The sequence below is a fragment of the Peromyscus leucopus genome, chromosome 15 (genome assembly GCF_004664715.2).
Source record: "Peromyscus leucopus breed LL Stock chromosome 15, UCI_PerLeu_2.1, whole genome shotgun sequence".
NCBI lineage: Eukaryota > Metazoa > Chordata > Mammalia > Rodentia > Cricetidae > Peromyscus > Peromyscus leucopus.
In genome coordinates, this window is record NC_051076.1 from 78,671,130 (window position 1) to 78,691,107 (window position 19,978).

Genomic DNA, 19,978 nt, shown 5'->3' on the forward strand with positions numbered 1-19,978 from the left:
TTTGTCATGTGCCTGGTGGTGAGCGATAAGGCTTTTGCCTTCAGTACTGCATTTAACACTCAACAATCAGATAACACAGAGATCCAAGAATCTGTTACCAGGTATTAAAGCAGCACATCATCTAACAGCATAACTAGCATGTTTTGCAACAGTCCATGTGTTTGAGGGTTAGGAATGTGAGGGCTAGCCTGGGTTTCATAGGGATATTGAAGGAGGGGCAGGTCACTCTTCAAAGTATAAAGGAGTCACTCACCTGTGTGTTGCCTCAATCAGACATGTGGAGGGCTGTTAAATTTTATCCCCACATGGTCTCTGTGTCAGGGAGAAAGTTGGACCTGGAGCTGGCAGCATCACTTCCAGTGAGTTACAATGGAAAATCCACTACAAGTTAGTGCAGATACAAAGGAAAAGAGAAAGCTGGGCGGTGGTGGCTCATGCCTTTAATCTCAACACTCTGGAGGCAGAGACAGGTGGATCTCTGTGAGTTTGAGGCATACCTGGGCTAGAAAGTGAGTTCCAAGACAGGCTTCAAAGCTACGAAGAAACCCTGTCTTGGAAAAAGAAATAAAAACCAAAGGGAAAGAGAAACAGACCCTGTCCATGAGAAGATATGAAAAGCCATTTGTCTTATTTATTTGACTTCCTGTGTGTTTATGTGTGTGTGTGCTCAATGTATGTGTAGATACTCATGCACATATATGCATTGAAGAAGCCAACAGTCAACTTGGAGTGTCTTTTCTCAGCAACTGCACACCTTGTTTTTGAAAGGGTCTCTCACTGGGACTCAAAGCTGGTATAGAGGGCTGGCAGGTAAGCCCCCACACTCTCTGTTCTTTCCACTCCAGTGATGGTTTTACAACTGAACACCACCGTCTCCACCACCATTTTATGCAGGTTCTGGATATTGAACTCAGGTCTTCATGCTTGCATTCCAGTATTTTCGCCACTGGGTCATCTCCCCACTCTTTTTCCTATTGTCTCTAGTTAGTGCTATGTAAGGGACATCTTCCATCTTTATTTTATAGATTTAAAAAAAGTGTCCAAAAGATAATTTGTAAGATGTCAACAGGAACTGCTGTGGGATGGTCTGTATGTCAAATTGCTCTGATTGGTCAATAAATAAAACACTGGTTGGCCCGTGGCCAGGCAGGAAGTAGGTGGGACAAGGAGAGAGGAGAATTCTGGGAAGTGGAGGGCTGAGGCAGAGAGACACTGCCAGCCGCTACCATGACCAGCAGCATGTGAAGACGCCGGTAAGCCACCAGCCACGTGGCAAGGTATAGATTTATGGAAATGGATTAATTTAAGCTATAAGAACAATTAGCAAGAAGCCTGCCACGGCCATACAGTTTGTAAGCAATAAAAGTCTCTGTGTTTACTTGGTTGGGTCTGAGCGGCTGTGGGACTGGTGGGTGGCAAAGATTTGTCCTGACTGTGGGCAAGGCAGGAAAACTCTAGCTACAAATGGCGCCCAACGTGTTGGCAAGAGTTTCCACCTAAAACCTGAGAAAAGATTCTAAAATGGAGCTAAAAACAGCTTCCTAATTGTCTCTCTCAAACGAGCGGCAGCCTGCCGGTTTGAGCTACTGGCGGGTTCCTAGCGCGTGAGGTCGGTCTGCAGTATGGCGGGAATGAGGCCTCTGCAAGTGGCACATTAAGCTGCGTGGTGGATTTAGCCTTTACTAGTACAAAACAAAAAGAGGTTTCTGGGCTACACGCTGCTTTGATAAAAGCACAGACCCACGATGGCTCCCAGAGCTGGCGGAAAACGTACCACTGCCATGTTGGAAAGCTGAAGTGGGCGGAGCCAGCAGCCACAGCGCCGTTTCAGGCTTAAAAGGCTGCAGTTTAAAGCAATAGGCTCAAGGTAATATAAAAAATAAGCCATGTAAAGATGGCTACCACACAGAGAATCTGGATTATGTTCTCTTTGATATTCGTAACTGAAGAAAAACATTTGATTGCAAAAGCTGTTGAGTTATGACAAAATGTGTATTTTAAAGGTACCTTAACTTCAAAATTTGGATGTAAGGATATGTTGCTTTGGAAAGGAGGCTCTGCTTTTGTTTCCACAGAAAGCCAGAGGCTATGGATTTGTTCCAGATTAAGATACATCAGGTTTGACCAGCCAAGACCACCTGAAAGGTCTCCGATGACACCATGGCCCAGATGATCCAACATCCAGAATCATTTCAAGGCAACAGGCTCAGACAATACGGTCTCACGGACTACTCCATGATCCTAAAATTTTCTTTGTGTCCCCATAAGATACAGCGCCCCCCTCCAGCAGGAAGTAGTAAGAAAAGCTACGCCCAAATTCCCAAATATACCAAGCTGACTTTGGAGATGTGTAAAAGTTAAAACTTTCCTTTTAAAAAAAAGAAAGGGGAAGTGCTGTGGGATGGTCTGTATGTCAAATTGCTCTGATTGGTCAATAAATAAAACACTGGTTGGCCCGTGGCCAGGCAGGAAGTAGGTAGGACAAGGAGAGAGGAGAATTCTTGGAAGTGGAGGGCTGAGGCAGAGAGACACTGCCAGCCGCTACCATGACCAGCAGCATGTGAAGACGCCGGTAAGCCACCAGCCACGTGGCAAGGTATAGATTTATGGAAATGGATTAATTTAAGCTATAAGAACAATTAGCAAGAAGCCTGCCACGGCCATACAGTTTGTAAGCAATAAAAGTCTCTGTGTTTACTTGGTTGGGTCTGAGCGGCTGTGGGACTGGCGGGTGGCAAAGATTTGTCCTGACTGTGGGCAAGGCAGGAAAACTCTAGCTACAAGGAACAGTGTTAATAAATAGGAAAACTGCATGTTCAACCCAAGGATCCTGATTTATTAATGATAAAACCCTGTTCCTGGAGGAACTGTTATATAAATGTTTAATTGAAAGAAAAGATGAAAAATAACATTTCAGGGAGTGTTTATTAAACTACCAAGTATTAATTTTCCTTCCTTAATAGAACACTGTGACATTTCTCAGTTTGAAGTTTTCATATTATTTTTAATGGAGCAATGTTCCTAGATTATAAAACCTGGCACACTTCCTAGCTTGCCCTGAATTGAGAATGGCCGTGTGCCCTTGTTCTGAATGATAGGCTGACTATAAGCAGAAGTCACTAGTGTTTTCCAGAAGGTTGATTTAGCAAGTGTGCACATCTTTGCTCTTCTTTTTATACCTGGAAGAGAGGGGGTGGCTGGAGCCTCTGAAGTCACTTTATGCAGAAGGATATAAATGGTACACAGTGTGGAGAGTAAAGCAAAAATCTAAAAAAGAAAAAAAGGAGGTCTGAATGCCTGATGATATCTACAGACAAAATGTTAGCCTAGTGTTAGAATTCTTATTAACTTGGGCTAAAGGAAACTTTGTATTTAGACCCTTTAACTGTTTTTCCTGATGCATATATTATAACAAATATAATAAGAAAATAATAATTTATGAGTTTTGTGACCTATGGAATCACAAGAAAAAAGAGGGAAAATGCTTTTTTCCATTTTAGACAAATGTCCATGCTCTAAACTAAATGTATGTGATTAAAAATGACAAACAATGGTAACTTTAGGCCAGGGGCCACCTTTCAGGGCTCTCCATGCTCTAAATAAAGTTAATGTATCTGATTAAAAGTGACTGAGCAATGGTGACTTTGAGGCCAGCAGCCATCCCTCAGAAGTCACTGGTCCCATTGAGAAGTCAGTGGACGGACACACGGGGACATGGAAATATGGAGGTCCCTCGCTGTGACTAAACTGTAGGCAAATCAGGAAGCATCCAGTGAAAGGAGAAGCTGGAGCACCAGGAGAGTCTTGAGCTGCAGATGATGGCTGCTCTGCAGACAGGAGAGAGGGAGGGCCTCTGGGCTGGCTAATGTGTGCTGTGCTGTGCCTGTTCTAACTGCTCAGCCACAGTCTCTGTTCAGACAGCACGACCAAGGCTCTGTACTTGTGTCATCCTCAACTAGCAAATTCTAATCACACTGGTTCCTAACACCTTATACTGAAGTCTCAAAAAATACCTCATCTTATCAGGACACGTGCAAAGACTAGTTTCAATATATGTGTAAAAGTCTGGGGAGATGGCCTAGTCGGTAAAGTCACTGCCATGGAAGAATGAGGACCCGAGGGCAGATGCCCAGCATCCATGTAAAAGCCACAGGTGTGTCTGTGCCCCCAGCACTGGGGGAGGCCGAACATGCAGGAGGATCCCTATAACTTTGACTGAAATTGGGGTAATGGCCGAACAGCTGGACACTTTAAAAGCTGTCTTATAAAGAAGAAGAAAGTGACTGCAGCGTGTACCCAAGGAAGTCAAAGTGTAGAAGAATCCTGCATCTGATTATATATATATAAATAGAACCAAATTAATGAGCTCCAGGTTCAGTGAGAGAGTCTGTCTTTAAAAAAATTTGAGCGCAAAGTGGTCAAGGAAGACATCTGATGTTGACACCTGGCCTCCACACACCCATGTACATACACACACACACACACACACACACACACACACACACACACACACACACACCATCTTGAAGAAGAGCATAGTCAGCAATCATCAAACATAATCAGCTCATTAATTTCCTGGTTAGCTAAACTTCACTTTCCTCAGGAGGAAATGAGATTGGCTCTATGGGCCCACACTTTGTGGTAAGTTAATGAGGTCATGGAGAAAATGTTTACTAAATTTTGAGAAAAATACTTAGAATAGAATTTCATTTCAAAGAACACATTCATTCAAAAAAGGCTTTGGGTCACTTAGCTTGCCACACCAAGATCATTTCTGTGGACTCAGCCTCCACCAGATATATTGGGAGGTTGAACATTTCCTCTGAGCATCACATTCTTTCGTGTTTGGTTCTGTGATGGTTTATGCTGTTGTCAACTTGAAAGTCTTTAGGATGACCTTAGAGATACAGCTCTAGGCCTATCTGTTGGGTTAACTGAAGAATGCAGCCCCACTTTATATGCTGCATTCCTGGACTGAACGAAAGGGGAAATTCATCTGAGCAACAACATTCACTTCCCTCTGCTTCCTGACTGTGGATGCAATGGGATCAATCTAAGGCTGCAGCCCATGGGATGGTACTGCTCACCTCAAAATAGAAAGCTATAAATTCCCTCACAAGATATTATGGAGGCTTGTTTTCTAGGTGGCTAGAGATGGTGCCTAGGTGATCAACAATAGTAATCTATACAGATCCTGCCCTTCCTAGCTAAATCCCACTCTGTGAAAGAACTCTAGTTCTCCTTTGAAGTCGAGTACTCTAGGGATGTGTATACCACGGGCAGATGTTGAGGGTTGCTTCTAGTTGGTTTCAACTGTAGTTCTCACCCATTGGTCCAAGGACAACCAGAGAAGGAGCACTTTGATGTGGAAAACAACATGGTATTAAGTTACCTCCCTTTACACAATGTTCTCCTTTGCCATGCATAATCCTAGACACAGAGGAGTAGTTTTTCCAGCAGTTGTGTTCTTTTCCCTCTAGCATTATGAGACTAGCTCATGGGACATGTGCATGCTTTAAATGTTCTCAACTTTATCATCCATAATTAACACTACTATACTTGAATATACATGTAGATATCTGAAAATTACATGGCATTAGAATATTAATAAAAGATCCTGTGGTCAGAATGTTAAAAACCCCCTAAATAATGGAAATGTTCCATTTTCAGTGTCACAGCTGGACTAGGAATAAAAGGTGGTACAGTCTTCACAGTGAGAGGAAGTCTGCATAGTCCCTGAACATACTTTTTGATCACCTAGTTTTGAATAGACTAGGATATGAGGCAGACTCTTTTACTTGTGTGCATTTTGCATGTATGTGTATACGTGTATGTGTATGTCCCTGCATGTTGAGGCCAGAGGTCTATGTCAATGTCTTTGTTAATCCCTCCATGTTATTTTTTGAGGCAGGGTCTCTCACTGGACCAGGAGCTCACTGATTGGCTAGACTGTCTGGTGGGTGAGCCCCAGTGACCCTCCTGTCTCCACCTCTCAAGTGCAGACAGAAGCCCCTTGCTGTAGTGAGTCTTCACATGGTGCTGAGAACACACACTTTAATCCTCACACTTGTGTGGTGAGCGAGCCCTTTACTGAGGAAACCATTTACCCAGCAGCCCCTCTTTTCTTTCTCTGTTCTCTTCTTGTGACACATGGGACTACATGATCAATTCAGTCCAGCCTGAGAAGGAGTTGGCCTCAGAGGGACCACCCTGAATTTCTGTGTTCAGAGCTGCCCATGGCTGTAGGCACATGGCTATTTGAGAGAATTGATCACTATTGCTTAGATCCTGTACACCGAGCTTCATTACCTGTTGTATAAAACATTCTAGTGGATAAAATCTTCATGACTCCAACTCTAAGAAATGGAAGGGCATCAAATCCCTGAAGCTGCCTAGCATGACTTTCTCCTTAGTGGTTTCCTAACTCTCTGATGTGAAGTCCCACTTCAGGGCAGTTAATACATTTCTGTAGCTCACTTAGCCTGTTCAAAGAGTTGCTATTGGGACATGAAATGCCCTAGTTTTGCTCATTTACTTTTAAAAAGCCTAAAACAGGAATAAACCAGTTCATGGCCCTCACTCAGCTCAGACTCCATGTTAAATCAATAAAGAATGCCTTGGGAGAAGCAAATCCTTTTGTATCTTTAATCCAAAGGAATGAATTCTTCAGCCACTTTTAAATATTAGCATAAAACCTCAAAACTAATTTCTCTATGGAAAATATAATTAATGCAGAATATGTCCTAAGAGTGTGATACCTAGAATTTTAAAAATTTCCTCATGTTGTTAATGTCTCTGCAATTCAGCATTCACTGTCTTATATCCACTGAGGTGCCATTGCTTGATGCCTGTTTCCAGGCAACCAATTAATATGTGTTCAATTGTTCAGCCAGAGGATTGTTAAGTTGAAGTAATGGGTTCTCAAAGTTAGACTTTTAAATATTTTCTTTTGTTTTTTGTGATTATACTTTTATTTTTCCCTTCCCTTTCCTGTCTCCAAACCCTCCAGTATACCCCTCCTTGCTGTCTTCCAAATTCATGGCTTTGGTTTTTTATTAATTATATATATATATATATATATATATATATATATATATATATATATATATATTTGTAGATACATAAATACACCTTACTCAGTGTGTACAATGTTACTTATATGTGTTTTCAGAGCTGGCCATTTGGTTTTAGATGATAAATCCATGTACTCTTACTTGCAAACAAGTACTTCTCCTGGTCTCAGCATTCCTTAGTTCCCTGTAGCTCATTGTTTGGAGTTGAGGCATTAAGGACTTTCCCCCATCCACTTTAGTGTGTCTATTTCTGTCCTTGTTAAGCTCATGTTTAGGCAATCATGTTCTGAGACTTTATGGTAGACATTTGGTACTTTAATTATCTTGCTTATTTTGTTCCTGTATGCCATCTTACATTATATCTCATCTATTCACCCATCTACCATTTATCTAATCTATTCTCTATTTATCCATTTACTTATCACTTATTTTATTAATATATTTATCTATACATCTAATTATAATAATCATTTTAACTAAATAAGGATATAAAAGACCTTATATATATGTATGTACATATACATATATAAAAATTTGCCATAATTTCTTCATAAAAATAATCAACTATAATAGTGCACTAAGATGAACTGATAAACATATACATAAACATATAGGTAGGTATGGGTTGGGAGAGAAGGAAGGGGGGTTAGAGTTATAAAAAATCATGAATTGAGTATATAAAATTGGGAGTTCCCCTACTGGGAAGGAGCCCAGAGAATTCCTGCAGAGAGGACATTCAATCTGCCACATGGAAGAAGGCATCTGCCATGCCACCTGTGAAGGAAGCCTCCTTGGAAGCACCCAAAGACTCGGTGTATCTGTCCCTACTTGTAAAGTATGTTGGGTCATTATAAACAAAGCATTTGGTGGCCTGTATTAACCAGACTTAGATGATCACCAAAATTCTGAATATAATCACAGAAGGCTCAGGATATCAAAGAGAAATGTTCTATATTCAGTCTTGACAGAGCTCAGAGGAAACCATTGAAATTGTAGTAAGAACACTTTTGTTTGAACCTTCAATGGTCTTTTAATAAAAAACCTGATACCAGATATTGGGGTGAAAGCTGAAAGATCAGAGAAGCAGAGCAAGCCACAACCAACTTCACCTGGCCAACTCTTTAGCGGATCCTGTTTCCAAGAATCCTCAGATTGAAAGACTCTGAGTCCTCACCCAAAAGGATTTCAGCTCAACTGCCTTAGTTTCTGTTTCCTCATGCCTTATATACCTTTCTCTGCCCAGCCGTCACTTCCTAGGATTAAATGCATGTATGATTCCCAATACTGGGATTAAAGTTGTGTGTCACCACTGTCTGGCTCTGTTTCCAGTGTGGCCTTGAACTCACAGAGATCCATCCACAGAGATCCAGATGGATCTCTGCCTCCCGAGTGATAGGATTAAGGGTGTGTGCCGCCACTGTCTGGCCTCAATATCTAATCTAGTGGCCGGCTCTGTCCTCTGATCCTCAGACAAGATTATTAGAGTATACAATATATCAAAATAGAACACAACTTGTCTCATTAAAGGAAGGCCCAGGTGACATGTCATTAGTATGAATGTAAAAGTAAAACTCTATGTTTTGGCTAGGCTGAAAGCACTTAAGATTTACTGATACCTTTATCACTCATGAGGATGCATTACAGTTGATAATAGGAAGTTGTTTTTGCTTGTTTTTGTTTTTGTTTCCGTTATTTCCTTTTACTAGAGTAAAGGAAACAATTTTTATATGAAGAATTGGGTTCTATTTGATGGAGGTAGAAAACTGAGGATAGGCTTCCAACAAGCAGGATGAAGCCAGGCACTATGGTGAAGTAAAAGTAGTGTAATGAATAGGTGGGAAAAAAATGCCTTGGAAGGTGGAGGATCTCATCTCCATGTGGCTTCTACCTAACTCTCCAAAATCAGCCTTTGCCTTTCTCATTCTTCCTGGTATGAACCTTCTGTCTTGTACAGGCTTTGCTTCATGCCTTGAAAATTCTAACATTTATTCTGTGTTACAACCACTGCCCTAGTTAGCTTCAGTAATACACTGAACATAGTCCAGAGTCCTCTGAGAAAGTCACTCAGAAGATTACCCAGGTCAGATTGCCTGTGGCCATGATGAGGAGACATTTTCTTGACTGATGATTGGTGTGGAGGGTCCAGCCTATTCTGGGTAACACCATCCATAGATAGGCATGTCTGGGCTCTATAAGAAAGTTCGCTGGGTATGAGCCAGAAAACACAAGAAAAAATGAACCAGTTAAGCATTCTGCCTTCATGGCTCCCGCCTTGAGGTCCTGCCATGATTTCCCTCAGTGATTGATTGTGATTTTGAAGTGCAAGCCAATTCAACGTTTTTCCTGAAGTTGATTTTAATCACCATGTTTATCAAAGAAAGGGAAAACAAAAGAACAAATACATTAGCTCAACTACATTCATTCCAAGAAAACTTTCTTAAGCCAGTTGTGTGACTTCCTGTGAGAGGCAAACAAACTTCTATTCACCCTAAATAGGGAACCCATGGCAGATTGCAGTAACAATCCGACCAAAGTCCAACTTAACAAACATCTGAATTTCTTGGGGTTACTTACAAAAGTATGAGTGAGGGGTTAATTACAGGAGCATGTAGACTGAAAGGCAGCTGCATCACTGAAAATTCCACCCCCTCCAGAATGATAACTCATGAAAGCTGCACCCCTGAAGATCTCTGTACAACTTTCAGGAAGATTGACTGGTTGGAGAGTCTCCTTGCCCTGGTAATTGTTGTGAATAAAATTTTGAGAACTTCTTAGAAACTTGAGGCATTTTGCTTCCTGAGCCTTAAAAGGTTTCTGTTTGTTTGTTTGTTTTTTTAATGTCCTGAGACTCAAGGAGCCTCCTACGGAAAGAAGTATTCCAAAAGTGAAACATCTACACCACACTAGTGCTTCTGAAACTGTGGGCCATGGGCCATCTATACCATAATTGTCTAATCGTGTATTTTAAAATCTAAATGTTTTTTCTCATTTTTAGTTTTATGCAGCATAATCTTTACTATTCATGCATTTTATTATAACCAAGGGTGTATTTAGTTTTTGTATTATTACACTTTTTCTCTATCCCAGAGAATTTTACACATGTTTATAATGAAATACAATCATATACCCACATTTACTTTCTTCAGTTCACCTCATATCCCCACAATATGTCCCCTCCCAACTTCATGTATGGAAAGAAAAAAAATCCTCTTTTGGATGTTCACCAGTAGGTTCTATTGTTCCAGTGGATGGCCTAAACTCCCAAACCTCTCCACATCAGACCACTGCTTGTACAAAGGTGAAAACAAAATTACTCATTTTTCTGGGGGAGCTTTCATATTCTGTTACCCCCTGCCTTAGATATGCTCACATTTCCTTTTGTCCTCTCACAGTTAGGCATCTATCTCTTCCATAAGATATATCATCTGAAACCATTCCTTATTAGGAAAATAGGGAAACATGCAGAGACCAGCATTTGTCTGAACACCCTTCTCTACCATGTTCTACAACTTATTCCCCTGAGACAGGGTTTCTCAAAGAACCTAAAACAAGCTGTCAGCAAGCAAGTCCTAGGAATTTTCTTATCTCCACATGTGAACCCCCATCCCATTGATGGAGTTCCAGGTGTCCATGTATAGTATGTAGTAGATACTGCAGATTTGAACTCAGGTAGGGCTGGGCTATCTCCCCAGCCAGAATGCTGGACATTTCATCTAGTTAAGTTTGTTCCAGCTACAGTGAACTCTAGGGGCAAAACCACTTTGCTTGCATTCTCTGCTCATATCTCCATTTACAACAGTTCCCTTTATTTATATTTTATCCTGGTACAACATTTTACTTTTATAAGCCAGGGTCACGCGGCCCTGCCTGGCTTGTTTTATGACACTTAGAGGTTCAAATATCATAAATGACTTTTGACATATAGCAAATGTCATGTTACATTCCAGAGATTAGCTTGTTTTGAGCAAATTTGTGACCTCTTCTTGTGATTTTTTTTTAAAAATAAAAACTCCACTAAACCTGCCTGAATAGTTCTTCTGGGTTAGCCCTGTTTTTTTCCTTGTGTCAAAACTTGCTGACCATTGTGCATTCAGGCTAAGAGAGGTTTTGTTCCTCTTTCTTTGGCTTTGCCAATCCTCTGGTGTGATTGCAAATTAATGTGGCAAGTCAGGTTTCAAAATGCCTGATGAAGGGGCTGGAGAGAGGGCTCAGTGGTTAGGAGAACTTTCTGTTCTTCCAGAGAATGCCCAGTTCAATTCTCAGCACCTGTGTTTTGTGGCTCACAGCCAAACGTAAAGGACCGATGCCCTCTTCTAATCTCTGAGAGTACCTTTCATAAATATGGTGGTATACATTCAACACATACACACAAACACACACCCGTAAAAATAATCACAATAAAATCTTAAGAATGACTGAAGAAGATAGTCTTTAGTAAATTATCAACTGAGTCATTCAAAATTTGAGTAACATTTATTCAGATTTCCAAATAAGTATAGCAGCACTTGCATTTCAGTTCTTGGGCATTACATCCCTTGGGTATATTGAAGGGATATTAAACTTAGACAAAGGAATTTGAAACTGACAAATAATAGAAACAATAAAGATAATAGCATATCTAACACTAAACCATTAAGAACATGCATTTAGCATGGAGAGATGTTAATCAAAGCTCAAAATTTCAGTGATGAGATGCAAGTTCAAGAATTCTATCATATGTTGTAGTGACTACAGTTAATGAAAATATGTTGTGAGCCAGGTGTGTTGGCAAAGGCTTGTTATCCCAAATCCTGGGAGAGTGTGGCATAGAATTCTGTTTCAAGATAATCTGAACTGTCTACTGAGACCCAGTCTCAAACAAACAAATGAATAAACAGACCCACACAGAGAATTTTCTATTCATTAAAGAGACCTAAAATAATATATTTTAAATGTTCTTACCCATAGATAAAAATGCAAGTGTGAGCTATGAATATAACTACACTCACACTGTACATGTATGTATAGTGTGATATATGGTATATATATGTGTGTGTATATATGTATAGTATGCGTATGATAGTGTGATATATATATGTATGCATGTATGTATGTATGCATTGTGTGTGTGTGTGTGTATACATTTGAGCAGGCAGATGGAGGCTAGAGAAGGATATCACATACTGTCTATTATATCTCCCCAGCTCATCCTCTTGAGACAGTCTTTCACTGAACTGAAAACTTGTCATTTACACTACACTGACTGGCCAGGGAGCTCCTAGGATCTGCCTATGTAAACCCCAAAATTCTGGCATTACAGGCGAAGACTGTGAAATCTAGCTTCCCTTATGCTAGCTATGGGAATTCAAACACAAGTTCTCAAGCATGTGGACAGACACTCATATTTACAGAGACACCTTCCCAACAAAAATGAAGATGTTAAATAGCTACTCCATGACATGTGACTCTATCATGTTGGGCAACATAAATGTATATTACAACATGTAAGCAAAAATAAGAGTCACCAAAATGCATTTATGGACGCTCAGCTAAGATTCATGGGTATGTTTTATGTTCCCAATCGTTTTGTGGCAGGCACAATGACCTTTGGTTAACAGGGGGCAAAATCAAAGCTTAGAAATAAGAAAGGAGGTCCTTTGTATTGTAGCAAGATTCATCAGCTCAAGTCCACCCAGTGTCCCATCTGCACTATGTCAGGGTTCCATGATGCTTCCCTGTTAGTGCTTCAGGACAGCGGAAGGAGTCTGAAGGGAACAAGATTTTAAAGTGTGTTCAGTGAGATAAACTCAATCTGTTCCCAATAAGGCAGTTAGAAATCCAGTTTTTTTCTTTGTATATGCCCATGGTTTTGCAAAGTGGTAGCATGTTTAAAGAATAGACACTTCATGGTTCTTCTTGCTTTAGTAGAAGTCCTGTGCATTAGGAAATCTTGAGAACAGAGCATGGCACTGGTGTATTTTGGTGGTGAGTTTTAGATATACATGCTGCATGCTTGTCAGCAGCTCCTTTATTGGTTAATCTTGCCTTCGATTTTGTTTCTCTGGCGCAGGACATCAAATATTTCCCTCACCTAGCTTCTTCTTTATCTAGTTCAATGATAATCTAAGCCCTGAAATCATTAAATTACAAAATATATCATATCTTTAGTACAAAGTTCAGTGAACTGTGAAAGATTTGACTAAAGTACTGAATTTTTAAGTTTGTGATCTCTTTTATGTACATTATGTAAATTTATTTCACTACAGCTCTTTGAGAGCTGATGCCCTCTTCTGGCTTCTGTAGGCACTACATCCATGTATACATACAAACACATGTAGATACAGAAATAAAAATGAAAATAAAATCTTTTAAAAGTAAATAAACACCACTGTGTTGCATAATGACTACCCAATGAGTGATAAATATTGAAGACTTTCATCTGTTCATTTATTTGGAGGAAATAATTATTATTTACTACTTATAAGTTTATAATACAATGAGAGGTAAAAAAATTTTAAATTGTCCTTTATAGGTTTTTTGTTTTGTTTTACTGTTCTATTTTTGTAAATATCAGATAAACAATCACCTCTTACCTCAAACAGAGTATGTTTTTATTTATTATTATTTTATAAAATTTTAATTTCTTGTTATTTCCTATCCACATGTGCAGCACAAGTTTGGTTCTCTTTCTCCACTGTGGGGTTTTCAGATGGAACCTGGGTCTTCATACTCCCAGGATGAGTATTTTTAACCAACCGAGACCTATAACAAGCCCCTGAGTCTACATAGCAATTGTTTTTATTCCTTTACTGATACCTCTCATTATCTGAAATCTTAATGTGTCTAGAATAAACACTTCCCAGAGATAAGACTTTATTCCACACAACCTTTCTTTAAAGAAAGAATGTCACTTTTTAGCATTTCACACAATTTCTCTATGCCTATTTTTGTACAAGAACTTTGATTTGTCACAACCTTTATAGTGATGTCCTCCTTGAATCAGTGAAGGCTGCCTTCCAGTGAGCTCATGAAATGGGAAGTAGCACTCTTGACTTAGACTCTGAAGGCATAGTTCAATGAAACTTCACTTTCCACTATTTTTAAATCCTTCAGTACCAAGATGACATTCCAATTTACACTTCCCTTCTCTAGCTTTTACTTCTCTATAATTTCTGAGATATAATCTTGCCTTTCATAGACTATCAACCAGTGGCTAGCTCCACCCTTTACTAACTACCAATCAATGACTACTGTGTGTTCTACATACCTGACATGACAATCACTTTAATGGTTGAGACATCTCCTCAATCCAGACACTTTTAGATTATTTGAATGAAATCACTATAGCTACAAGGGTCTAATAAAGAGGTAAAGAAGAGAATCATAGGTTGAAGTGAGTATGAAAAAAAGGCACAGAGAAATGTAACAACATTGCTTATGAAGAGTGTCAAAGGAGCCAAGGCATGAGTGAAGGCTACAGGAGCTGGACATGGGAGAGAAACATCATTTCCCCCAAAGGATTCAGAAGAAACCTGGCCAAACTGACACCTTGATTTTAAGCCCAGTTGGTACTGCCAGGCTACCAATTATATGATATAGAATTATAGAATATATATATATATATGATATATATATATATGATATATAAGATAGAATATATATATATATATATATATATATATATATATATATATATATATGATAGGATAAAAGGATGGATTGTTGAACCTACTTTTAAAGAGCAACTTGTTTAAAATGTTTTACATTGGTATGGATTTTAGTTTATTGATACAAATTTAAACTTAATTTTGTTATACTGTATGTATATTTCTACTCTCCTTTGAGGTATTATGTTTATGTAACTCATTTCAATTGTAATGGATAATTAAGAAATATAGATTAATAATTAGTCTTCTATGATAGTCAAACTTACAGTCATGTTAAGTTTTCTAGGTATATATAGATATAATTCAATTAGGTATGTAATCTTCAAACATTTCAAAGACCTACAGAATATGGCAATTACAATGCTTTAAAAACTTAGACTTTCTGGATAATGAGACATGTCTGCTCCTGGAAGCACCAATTTACTTCAGAGAGGAGGATGGGCACCAAAGACACTCCATATGGAGTTTATCTTCTTCTTGGACAAAATAACCATTTGGGCAAGAAACTGCTCTTGCCTAGACTACTTGAGAAAATGTCATATCGACTGGACATGCAAGACCCATAAAAAAGTGACCATTGAACTTTGCAAGGCAAGATGGTCCTTCAGGTTCTTGCTTCACAAAAGAAACTGCCAGACATCCTACAGGACACAGACAGAAGCAACTGAGAGACTCTAGACCTGTAGGCTGAAAAATGGATGCCCCAACACTACAGAAAAAACTCTGGGTGACTGTCCAGGCAACCAACTGTCTCTGTTATTCTAGACTTTTAGAAGTTGCTTACAATGAATTTCCTGTTTACTTAGATAATATTATATCCTTCTGGAGTCTGTGATATAGTTGAAGGCTAGATGGTTATAATTATAATTTTCCTTAGTTATGATAAAAAATAAGTTAGATATAAAAACCTAGACTCACAAATACAGGATAGATAGAATATTTTCTTTAATTTTGCCAAATATAAATAGACTAGATATTGTAACTGTAATTCTTGTATGATAACTGTTTTCTCATTTATAATTTTTCTATGTTGAAGTTAAAACCTTCCTTTTAAATAGAAAGAAAGGGGGAAATGATGGGAATGTCGTTCTGTATGCTGTGAATGTGTTGCTTTGATTGGTTGATAAATAAAATGCTGATTGGCCAATAGCCAGGCAGGAAGTATAGGCAGGATAAGCAGACAAGGAGAATTCTGCAAAGAGGAAGAAGGCTGAGTGAGGAGATGCCAGCCTGCCATCCAGTGAGCAGCATGTAATGGCACAGAGGTAAAGCCATGGAACATATGTTAACACATAGATTAACAGAAATGGGCTGAGTTTAAATGTAAGATCTAGTCAGTGGTAGGCCTAAGCTAATGGCCAAACAGTTTTAATTAATATAATCTTCTGAGGGATTATATTATAAGTAGCTGTGGGGTCTGTGGGGCTGGGCAGGTCCAGAGAAAACTTCCAGCTTCAACAAACTTACAGAGATGAAATACAATGAATTTATGTTTTAAGTAACTTAAGTTATTTAAGCTTGCAGTAGTGTGTTGTACTGGCCACATGAAGTAATGTGTCATTATTGGTTTTGCATGTAAGAAAAGACAAGTGGTAAGCTCTTTTTTTTATGTGGATATTGAAGGGAAATAGTAAGATGAGGACAAAAATCAATGGGGCTGGAGAGATGGTGCTGCACTTGCTACTCTTCCAGAGGACCTTAGCTTGGTTCCCAGCACCCACAAAGCTAATTCTTGCTTCAGGGAATCTGACACCCTCTTTTGTCCTCTACAAGCATCCACACACAAAGGGTGTGTGCAAATGCACAAACACACAAACACACACACACACACACACACACACACACACACAGGGGAGATTAGAATAAATATTTAAAAAAAAATAATTAGAGGAGAAATAGGAGGGCAAGAATTACTAAGAATTATTACCATCTCATTTTCTACAATATTGTCCTCACATCTTTTCCTTAATGTTGTCAGCATAATGCATTCTTAGCTTTCAAGGAAGACACTATTTGACCATTTATGAATCAAAAAAAAAATTATAGTGTATGCTGGTAGATAGGAAAATCCCTGCCCCTTTCCAAGAAACTAAAAGGCTTATCATAATAAAATAAACAGTTGAGCCATCTAGTTATGTTGAAACTATTATATCTTAAGAAAAATACTGTTCATTATGCATTGCAGTTTTATGTAATTGCACGATAGCAATTTGTTCAAATGACCCCTTTTAAGAAAAGGAATGAGATATCTTGAAGAAAATGAAACATTTGATCTTGCTGTGAATCCCAGATGATTGCATCCTCATCATTTATAAAGTCTAAACAATACCCTGGGAATTTGAATATGTTCATAGGCAAAAAGCTATCCTCCCAATTAGTGCCCAATCAGTACGATGAAGTGAAGTGATATAGGTAGAGATGTTTACTCTCTCAGTTTATACAGCTACCTTTAGATAACAAGCATGATACATCTCTTGGAGACACACTTTCATTTCTAATCCCTTTGTTTCTTTTTTATTATTTTCCCTTGTTACTATTGTGAATCAAATGCTGTAATAAGCATTGTGATTTGCTGCATCAATTACCTTAATCCATACATATATAATGATGATGACAGAGATACAAATTATTTCCAATATCTAGCATTTGATTAGAGTATAATATAGCTACATTACCCTTTCTACAGTTCAAAAAGTACATGAAATGAAAAATTTGAAGCTTGAAACAATTTTGTATCAAGGCAGAGAAAGTCACAGCCCTTTTCTATGAGAAATAGTTGAATCATGTGGTGATTCCTACAGTAAATGTGCAGTTGAGATGAGAAAGAGTGATATGTATAGTTTCTTATTCAGAGAATAACAAGGAAGTTTTTCAGTTATTTTAGTTAATGCCTGTAGTAAATGTGAGTTGAAATAAGGAAGAGAGATATGTATCGTTTCCTTATTCAGAGAATAACAAGGAAGTTTTGGTCATTTTAGATAATGGTCAAGGAAAACACATAGAGTATTTGAAAAAAAAAAAAAAAACCTAAGACCTGTGGTTCTTTTCATTTATTGCAGAGACTCTTGGGTTGGATCCAGAAGTTGCTAAAGCAAACACCTTGGGTTTTGTTGGATGCCTTTCTTCAGTCCAATACAACCACATAGCCCCATTGAAGGCAGCCCTCCGCCATGCCAGCATTGCACCTGTGACTGTCCAAGGGACCTTGACAGAATCCAACTGTGGCTTCATGGTGGACTCTGATATGAATGCAGTGACAACTGTGCATTCTTCAGGTACTTCCCAGAGGATGCTCTCTTTAGTTTTCATCACTAACACCACTTCGTCTGTCTTATAGATCTAACTGGTTGGCCAGTAGCACTCAGCTCTTTACCCTGCATAGGTGGTTATAGACTGTAATTGGTTTCTTATGGATCATATCTTCGTTCACAATACACTCTGACAGAAGCAAATTAAGGAAAAAGTTTATTCTGCTTCACAGTTCAAGAATCCAGTTTATCATAACAGGGAATCAAGACAACAGGAGCTTGAAGCTGCTGGTCATATCAAACACACTATCAGGAATCAGAGCACGCTGTACACATGCCAGTATTCAGATCATACCCAGGAGCCTGTATCTCAGGTGATTCTAGATTCTGAAAAAAAAAAATTGACTATTAACACTAACCATCACACAAACAGTGGTTAATCGGAATAAACAAAAGAAGGGTATGACCACAAGAACAGTAATTACTTTAATTAATAGTACATTTTAAATATGAAATTTAACTATATATATATGTATATATATATATATATATATATATATATACTGTGCATCTAACTGATTGAAAAGTAATAAGTAACTAACAATTAAAATTAACTAACATATTTAATGTAATTTCTAGTTTAAGGTGATGAGCGTTTTAATTAATGTGTAGTTTCATGTAGTACATACCATGCACATATACATAATATGTATGTGAATTAGTGCATCACTATTAATTATGTAGAAACTGATATGAGGATTAAAGTATTTAGGGGGCATGAAAACATCATAATGGGGACTATTAAATTCAGTATTAGTCTCTAGCATTTTGGAGGAAGAAGGAACAAAATTATAGACATATAAAGTATAAAATATGATAATTTATATGTATTATATGATGATTGTTTTTATTAAATTAGTAGGAAAGGGTTAGAAAGAAGGCTTAATGGCTAAAATACTTGTTGTACAATCATGAGGACCCAAGTTCAATCCCCAGCAACCAGATAAAAAGCTGGTTATGGCAGTGAGTGCTTGTAACACATTGCATGGTTAAAGACAAGAGATATCTGGGGCTTCCCAAACAGACAACTTCTCTGAATTAGTGACCTCCAGATTCAGTCAAAGATGTAGCCTCAAAAATTGCCAATAAAAATGATTGAAACACCATCCCTGACCTCAAACTCTACTATAGAGCTATAATAATAAAAACAGCTTGGTACTGGTATAAAAACCGACATACAGACCAATGGAATCGAATTGAAGACCCTGACATTAATCCATGCACATATGAACACCTGGTTTTTGACAAAGGAGCCAAAACTATACAATGGAAAAAAGAAAGCATCTTCAACAAATGGTGCTGGCATAACTGGATGTCAATATGTAAAAGATTACAAATAGATCCATATCTGTCACCATGCACAAAACTCAAGTCCAAGTGGATCAAAGACCTGAACATAAATCCAGTTACACTAAACTTAATAGAAAAGAAAGTAGTAAGCACTCTTGAATGCATTGGCACCGGAGACCATTTCCTAAATAAAACACCAACAACACAGACCCTGAGCACAACAATTAATAAATGGGACCTCTCGAAATTGAGAAGCTTTTGCAGGGCAAAAGACACAGTCAATAAGACAAAAAGACAGCCAACAGAATGGGAAAATATCTTCACCAACCCCACATCTGACAGAGGATTGATCTCCACAGTATATAAAGAACTCAAGAAACTAGACATCAAAATACTGAACATTCCAATTAAAAAATGGGCTAAAGAGCTAAAAAGAGAATTCACAAAACAAGAACTACAAATGGCTGAAAGACATTTAAAGAAATGCTCAACATCCTTAATCATCAGAGAAATGCAAATCAAAATGACTCTGAGATACCACCTTACACCTGTCAGAATGGCTACGATCAAAAACACCAATGACAGCCAATGTTGGAGAGGATGTGGAGCAAAGGGAACACTCCTCCACTGTTGGTGGGAATGTAAACTTGTACAACCACTG

At 38.5% G+C, this 19,978-nt stretch overlaps 1 protein-coding gene across 3 annotated transcripts in view; it reads left to right on the plus strand.

The window, feature by feature from the left end:
• The window catches only part of LOC114701108 (contactin-associated protein like 5-1-like), a 902,756-nt gene that overhangs the window by 864,860 nt on the left and 17,918 nt on the right, over window positions 1-19,978 (plus strand). For 2 of the 3 annotated variants that reach the window (XM_037211055.1, XM_028881060.2), the window contains one exon: window positions 17,779-17,994. In XM_037211055.1, the coding sequence (XP_037066950.1) occupies window positions 17,779-17,994 (216 nt within the window). Of the gene's footprint in view, window positions 1-17,778; window positions 17,995-19,978 lie in introns of those variants that run through there. The other variant, XR_005092928.1, reaches the window with a different exon arrangement.